This window comes from Anomaloglossus baeobatrachus, chromosome 9 (genome assembly GCF_048569485.1).
Source record: "Anomaloglossus baeobatrachus isolate aAnoBae1 chromosome 9, aAnoBae1.hap1, whole genome shotgun sequence".
NCBI lineage: Eukaryota > Metazoa > Chordata > Amphibia > Anura > Aromobatidae > Anomaloglossus > Anomaloglossus baeobatrachus.
In genome coordinates, this window is record NC_134361.1 from 226186029 (window position 1) to 226194841 (window position 8813).

The window sequence follows — 8813 nt, forward strand, 5'->3', positions numbered from 1 at the left end:
AGTCCTTCACCACAAGTCCTCCAGCAGACTTCTAGCCGTCCTCCGCCACAAGACCTTCTGCAGTCCTCCAGCAGTCTTCTAGCAGTCCTCCACCAAAAGACCTCCTGCAGTGTTTTAGCCATCCTCCATCAAAGGTACTCCTGCAGTCCTCCAGCCATCCTCCACCACAAGTCCTCCTGCAATCTATGGGCAGTCTTTTAGCCATCTTACACTAGAAGTCCTCCTGCAGTCCTCTAGAAGTCCTCCACCAGACGTCTTCTAGCAGTCCTCTACCAGACGTCCTCCTGCAATCTTTCAGCAGTCTTCTAGCTGTCCTCCACCAAAGGTCCTCCAGCAGTCTTATACCTGTCCTCCACCAAAGGTCCTCCTGAAATCCTCCACCAGAAGTCCTCCAGCCGTCTTCTAGCAGTCCTCCACCAGACGTCCTCCAATCTTCCAGAAGTCTTCTAGCCATCCTTCACCAAAGGTCCTCTGGCAGTCCTCCTCCAGATGTCCTTCTGCAGTTCACCGGCTGTCTTCTAGCAGTCCATCATCAGTCTTTCAACAGTCTTTTCGCAGTCTACCAGAAGTCCTCCTGAAGTCCATCCTCAAATGGGCTCCATAGTGGCAAAGCTCTTGTTGCCCACTGTTAGCAGCCTTGCCTTTGTGCCAACCATCAGCATAGCAGCCAAAAGGAAGTTCCACATGGAAGCAATGGTCTACTTCTTCACTATGTTCTTCATTGCGGTAAGTCACTTAATTTTGCACCTTTCTTTGCTTTATACAAATCATCCAATTAGATATGTTCTTAGTGGGGTTGTCAGTATACACTAGACTATAGTCAGCTAGACCCTCCAATATCGGGTTTGGGGGACCCCAGACTCTCCCATGATAAATGATGTCTTGGGAGAGAAGGATCTAGACAGTTAGATTTCCCAATGTGTTATGTTCATATATTTGCAGTATTTTGCTCTCTGCGGTATGTTTTATACAGTAGAATTCCCCAGATGTGGTTCTGGTTTTGCATTGAAGTCTATGGGGAGAAAATCTTTTTTTTTTTCAGTAGCAATACTGTTATTTGCAAAAGTGCATTATGAACCATGAAAGCTCTGCTCTTTGTGCGGGGGATTATAGGGCACCGCAGAACAGTTGTCACAGGTCCCGGAGCACAATATCCATCAGTCCCTTTAAACATGTGCTGTGCGTCAGCTGTGGTCCATGCACCGTGCCTGCTGTCTTCATAGGCAAGGACCAGCTGTTACCACCCTGACCGCCTGCCTCTCTTGTCTTTGCAGATGTTCCACGCCTGTGAAGGTCCCGGCCTGTCCTTTATATGTTTCATGGGATATGATCTCCTGGAATACTTCAGTATCTATGGGACGGCGGTGTCCATGTGGGTGTCACTGATAGGTAAGCTTTCCCAGCAACATTTTGGGGGGGCTCTTTGAAACTTGCCAACATTTAACAAATCAAAATCGTGAAAAGATTGTTCTCACTATTTATACAGGACACCCCCTAACCTACAACATAAGACCCCCTTCATCACACCCCAAAATTATACAGACCCCAGACCCTCTAAATACAGACCCCAGACCCTCTAAACAAATACAGACCCCAGACTATACCCAGCAAATAAACCAATAAATATAGACCATCAAATAAATACAGATCCCAGAAAAGAACCCCTAAATACAGACCCCATATTACAACCCCTAAATACAGACCCCATATTACAACCCCTAAATACAGACCCCATATTACAACCCCTAAATACAGACCCCATATTACAACCCCTAAATACAGACCCCATATTACAACCCCTAAATACAGACCCCATATTACAACCCCTAAATACAGACCCCTTATTACAACCCCTAAATACAGACCCCATATTACAACCCCTAAATACAGACCCCTTATTACAACCCCTAAATACAGACCCCATATTACAACCCCTAAATACAGACCCCATATTACAACCCCTAAATACAGACCTCATATTACAACCCCTAAATACAGACCCCATATTACAACCCCTAGATACAGACCCCATATTACAACCCCTAAATACAGACCCCATATTACAACCCCTAAATACAGACCCCATATTACAACCCCTAAATACAGACCCCATATTACAACCCCTAAATACAGACCCCATATTACAACCCCTAAATACAGACCTCATATTACAACCCCTAAATACAGACCCCATATTACAACCCCTGAATACAGACCTCATATTACAACCCCTAAATACAGACCCCATATTACAACCCCTAAATACAGACCCCATATTACAACCCCTAAATACAGACTCCATATTACAACCCCTAAATACAGACCCCATATTACAACCCCTAGATACAGACCCCATATTACAACCCCTAAATACAGACCCCATATTACAACCCCTAAATACAGACCCCATATTACAACCCCTAAATACAGACCCCATATTACAACCCCTAAATACAGACCCCATATTACAACCCCTAAATACAGACCCCCATATTACAACCCCTAAATACAGACCCCCATATTACAACCCCTAAATACAGACCCCATATTACAACCCCTAAATACAGACCTCATATTACAACCCCTGAATACAGACCCCATATTACAACCCCTAAATACAGACCCCATATTACAACCCCTAAATACAGACCCCCATATTACAACCCCTAAATACAGACCCCCATATTACAACCCCTAAATACAGACCCCATATTACAACCCCTAAATAGAGACCCCATATTACAACCCCTGAATACAGACCCCATATTACAACCTCTAAATAGAGACCCCATATTACAACCCCTAAATACAGACCCCATATTACAACCTCTAAATACAGACCCCATATTACAACCCCTGAATACAGACCCCATATTACAACCTCTAAATAGAGACCCCATATTACAACCCCTAAATACAGACCCCATATTACAACCTCTAAATACAGACCCCATATTACAACCCCTGAATACAGACCTCATATTACAACCCCTAAATACAGACCCCATATTACAACCCCTGAATACAGACCCCATATTACAACCTCTAAATACAGACCCCATATTACAACCCCTGAATACAGACCTCATATTACAACCCCTAAATACAGACCCCATATTACAACCCCTGAATACAGACCCGATATTACTACCCCTGAATACAGACCCCATATTACAACCCCTAAATACAGACCCCATATTACAACCCCTAAATACAGACCCCATATTACAACCTCTAAATACAGACCCCATATTACAACCCCTGAATACAGACCCCATATTACAACCTCTAAATAGAGACCCCATATTACAACCCCTAAATACAGACCCCATATTACAACCTCTAAATACAGACCCCATATTACAACCCCTGAATACAGACCTCATATTACAACCCCTAAATACAGACCCCATATTACAACCCCTGAATACAGACTCCATATTACAACCCCTGAATACAGACTCCATATTACAACCCCTGAATACAGACTCCATGTTACAACCCCTGAATACAGACTTCATATTACAACCCCTAAATACAGACCCCATATTACAACCCCTGAATACAGACCCGATATTACTACCCCTGAATACAGACCCCATATTACAACCCCTAAATACAGACCCCATATTACAACCCCTAAATACAGACCCCATATTACAACCCCTAAATACAGACCCCATATTACAACCCCTAAATACAGACCCCATATTACAACCCCTAAATACAGACCCCATATTACAACCCCTAGATACAGACCCCATATTACAACCTCTAAATACAGACCCCATATTACAACCCCTAAATACAGACCCCATATTACAACCCCTGAATACAGACCCCATATTACAACCCCTGAATACAGACCCCATATTACAACCCCTGAATACAGACCCCATATTACAACCCCTGAATACAGACCCCATATTACAACCCCTGAATACAGACTCCATATTACAACCCCTGAATACAGACCCCATATTACAACCCCTAAATACAGACCCCATATTACAACCCCTAAATACAGACTCCATATTACAACCCCTAAATACAGACCTCATATTACAACCCCTAAATACAGACCCCATATTACAACCCCTAAATACAGACTCCATATTACAACCCCTAAATACAGACCCCATATTACAACCCCTAAATACAGACTCCATATTACAACCCCTAAATACAGACCCCATATTACAACCCCTGAATACAGACTCCATATTACAACCCCTGAATACAGACCTCATATTACAACCCCTAAATACAGACCCCATATTACAACCCCTGAATACAGACCCCATATTACAACCCCTGAATACAGACCCGATATTACTACCCCTGAATACAGACCCCATATTACAACCCCTGAATACAGACCCCATATTACAACCCCTGAATACAGACCCCATATTACAACCTCTGAATACAGACCCCATATTACAACCCCTAAATACAGACCCCATATTACAACCCCTGAATACAGACCCCATATTACAACCCCTGAATACAGACCCCATATTACAACCCCTAAATACAGACCCCATATTACAACCTCTAAATACAGACCCCATATTACAACCCCTGAATACAGACCCCATATTACAACCCCTAAATACAGACCTCATATTACAACCCCTAAATACAGACCCCATATTACAACCCCTAAATACAGACCTCATATTACAACCCCTGAATACAGACCCCTTATTACAACCCCTAAATACAGACCCCATATTACAACCTCTAAATACAGACCCCATATTACAACCCCTAAATACAGACTCCATATTACAACCTCTAAATACAGACCCCCATATTACAACCCCTGAATACAGACTTCATATTACAACCCCTGAATACAGACTTCATATTACAACCCCTGAATACAGACTTCATATTACAACCCCTGAATACAGACTCCATGTTACAACCCCTGAATACAGACTTCATATTACAACCCCTGAATACAGACTCCATATTACAACCCCTGAATACAGACTCCATGTTACAACCCCTGAATACTGACCGTACATTACAATACAAAGAGAAGGGGACCCTATACAGGTTCCACACCTGTCGCCGAGCTGGATACCTCGCCCTAAGCAAACCCTGATATGAGCCCTAAGTAAGGATGGAGGGTATGAGCGCTTGTCCACACCACTAACACTAAGGGAGACAAAAGGAAGTAATACAGGGGATTTACATATGCTACCACCTGAGTCCAGGTAGATAGCAAAAGTCAAACACTTATTTTAGGAGCAGCAACCACAGAAGTCTCTGGAGCAAAAAGAGGAGACGACCACTGCAGACCACAGCCAGGAACAACTATAAACTGCACCCAAACCACCCCAGGGGGAGGTTTATAAAGGAAGTCAGGGGTTGGCAACTGAGAAGAAAAAACTGACAGTTTCCCAGGGTTATAGAGTCCGCTGCTGCAGAAACAGGGAACTGTCAGATAACAACACATGCTGCCAATCTCTGGGATTTTCTAACACTCGCTGCCACTGGATTGTCAGCCGGCCGTGACACATCCATGACAACAACCCCTAAAAAATACAGATCACAGACCAAAAAATGTCTCGATAGCGAGCCCAGACTACCTAATGAAATACAGACTCCGAACCCGACCCTTAACCATTGACCACAGATAAGACACTTTATCAAAAGACAGGCTCCGACAAATGTTCAGACCCTTGAATAATAGAAACTAACAAATACCCCAGATACTAATCCCTCCACTAGACCCCCAACAAAATACAGACTTCAAACCATATAAATACATACCACAGACAAGACCCCCTATAGAAATACAGATGCCCCCTCCCCTCTGGACCCACTTTATACAGACCTCACAAAAAATTCTGAGCCTATTTACTGTAAATATGGACCTTAAAGCCTCTGAACAAACACACATCCTGGACCACCTATATAAACATCATCCTGAAGAAATGCAGTTACCAAATCAGACCTACTAAACACAGACCCCATAAAAAATTGTGATCATCTAAACCTCAAAACTAATACACACCCCAGGTCAGACCTCCTAAAACAGTAGCGTTCTCAAACTAGACCTCCTATAGCAGTGCATACCCCAAACTAGACCTCCTAAAGTAGTTCAGACCCCAAACTAGACCTCTTAAAGCATTACAGACGCCAAACTAGACCGCCGAAAGCAGTACAGACCTCAAACTAGACCTCCTAAAGCAGTACAGACCCTAAACTAGACCTCCTAAAGCAGTACAGACCCCAAACTAGACCTCCTAAAGCAGTACAGCTCCCAAACTAGACCTCCTAAAGCAGTACAGCCCCCAAACTAGACCTCCTAAAGCAGTACAGACCCCAAATTAGATCTGCTAAAGCAGTACAGACCCCAAACTAGACCTCCTAAACTGATGAAAACCCTTCCTAAACACATATCCCAGATCCCAATATAAAGACAGACCCAAGGCCTTCTAAAGAAATACACATCTCAAGCCAGACCCTCTAAAAAAGTAGAGACCCCAAACCAGACCCACTAAATACAGAAACCTTCAGATCAATCTTAATACAGACCCCATAGCCATACAAAAGCTACATTTTCACTCACCTATGGAAGTTTTCATCAATGTATAGTGATGTCATACAAGTGTAGGATCTATACGGTCAAGATAAAGGCAATATATCAGCCCACTTCCCAAGACCCCTACATCTACCATCCCTACATTTATAGATCCAGCTAGGTCACCATTTAGATGTTGTAGATCCACAAGTCGTTGACTAATGATCTAGACTATGATCAAGCTCCTATGAAGTCTATATCATGACTTGCGTTTCAAAAAAATGTATTACCCTAGAGTGATCCTACACAATGGTAGTCCTCCAAGCTACCTGCCTATGGGACATGAGATACTTGGACCATGGTTCTTTAGAGAAACATTCTTGTCCTTCCTGATACCATGACATTATTTTTCCTCCAGCACTGGGTGACTTTGATGAACCTAAGAGGTCTACAGTTGTGATGTTTGGTGTCCTCACCATTGCAGTACGGATATATCAGGATCGCTTGGGTTATGGCGTCTACTCTGGGCCTATTGGAACCGCGGTGTTGATGATTACTGTTAAATGGGTAAGTCCTTGATGGTGGTTGTAGAAGTTGAGTCTTTTATTTTTTAGATTTAAATTTACTTATAATTTTTTTATTATATTCCAGTTGACGAAAATGAAGGAGACGAAAGGGCTTTATCCAGATAAAAGTGTCTACACGCAGCAGATAGGACCAGGGTTCTGCTTCGGGGCACTGGCTTTGATGCTACGATTCTTCTTCGAGGTGGGTTCCTCAACCAATGCTTTGAGTTATGAATTACAAAATATGACTTTTAGGTTCTCAAAAAGTGGTTTAGGTATTTTTCATTGTTCAATGGTCCTTCATGTAATAGTCCACCTTTTACAGAAGAACCATTGCTCAGGAGCTCCACAAATCATGGTGACATGGCTCTAGATCCCCAACGGTTCCTGTCCACTTGTTAGAAGTGGATTTGTTCTGGAACCTAAGTAATCATCAAGCTGTTGCCCTGGATTCTGGCTTTTTCCGGAAATAATAGGTTTCAGTATTTCATTGTTGTGACCTACAAAAGCACAAACCCAAAAAGTTTCCATTTACGAAACAAATTTTCACTAACGCAAACATTTTTGTACAATTTTGTCTTATCCTTACATCTTCTTGTCTCTCCAGGAATGGGACTACACCTATGTGCACAGCTTTTACCACTGCGCGTTGGCCATGTCCTTTGTCCTCCTACTTCCAAAAATCAACAAAAAAGCAGGAAATGGAGGAGATCCGGCCAAAATGAACTGGTCCACTTTTTGCTGCTGTTCGTGTTAGAGCCTTCGACCTACCCGCTATTCGTCCAGCCACATCCCAAAGGGATCACCTTCCAAGTGGCTAAAGAATTGAATCTATAAACTCTGGAAAGTGAACAGAACCAAAGGAATCTCAAGGCTTTCAGTGTATCCTGTCCAGAGAAGACACCTAAACTTGTCACGGAAAATTTGTCTCAAAAAATTGGACAAAATTTTGCAAAAAAAAGGGACATTTTGGTGATTTTATCTTTTTTGTATTTTTTTTTTTGCACATTTTAATTTTATATATATATAATGTTATGAAGTGTAGAATATAGAGATGGGTGATAATAATTTATAGAATATTTTTTATTGTCTATTAAAAATAATTATATCTTGGTCCAGTCTCCATTATCTCCAATTACGACAAGACTTGTCAAAAATCAGCGAGTAATTCACTGTAGGCCTCATGAGCACTAGTAACTGCATGGGAAGGACTCAGTCCTTCCTTCTCCTGTCAGCAGTCATTGCCGGGGCTTTGGTCATGGAAGAAGCTCTCAACTGCTGAGAAGCTCATCTTCCCGTCCTTTCAAGAATGCTTCAACAAACATTGTGGAAAGGTTAGGCTAGTGTCATGATGACTAGGGATAGCGGGGAACCAGGACTCAAAAGCTGCCCCTCAAGCTTGGGGGTTCCTATGCTATCTCTAACCTCAGGGATACTCCCAATGGTGGAGAGGCCTGAGCCTCCTTTCTGGCTCTTCTCCTGACCAGTCCTGATCTTATTCGCCCTCCCCCTAGGGAAGGGTGGGACAGGAGTGTGATGAAACCCACAGATAAAGACAGACAAGGGAAAATCAAAACTCTGTCGCACAGAACATACACAAAGGTAAAGACAATAAGAGGAAAAACAAGAGCAGGAAGGAAGCTAGAAAACAAAAGGAGAAACTCCACAACAGCACCAAGCAATGATCACAACTTTCACCAGAGAGT

At 42.7% G+C, this 8813-nt stretch overlaps 1 protein-coding gene across 1 annotated transcript; it reads left to right on the top strand.

The window, feature by feature from the left end:
- The first annotated feature begins 591 nt into the window (after positions 1 to 591).
- MYMK (myomaker, myoblast fusion factor) lies at positions 592 to 8159 on the top strand. The gene is made up of 5 exons (XM_075323007.1): positions 592 to 726; positions 1275 to 1389; positions 6960 to 7108; positions 7193 to 7309; positions 7715 to 8159. The coding sequence occupies exons 1-5, from the start codon at positions 592 to 594 to the stop codon at positions 7862 to 7864; spliced, it is 666 nt and encodes a 221-aa protein (XP_075179122.1). The 3' UTR covers positions 7865 to 8159.
- Positions 8160 to 8813: the final 654 nt, after the last annotated feature.

What these genes read in the sequence shown, in the direction of transcription:
- MYMK (XM_075323007.1), top strand. Translation starts at nt 592, where the DNA reads ATGGGCTCCATAGTGGCAAAGCTCTTGTTGCCCACTGTTAGCAGCCTT. An exon ending in CATGTGGGTGTCACTGATAG is followed by an intron (nt 1,390 to 6,959) that starts GTAAGCTTTCCC and finishes TTTTTCCTCCAG; the next exon opens with CACTGGGTGACTTTGATGAA. An exon ending in TGCTACGATTCTTCTTCGAG is followed by an intron (nt 7,310 to 7,714) that starts GTGGGTTCCTCA and finishes TTGTCTCTCCAG; the next exon opens with GAATGGGACTACACCTATGT.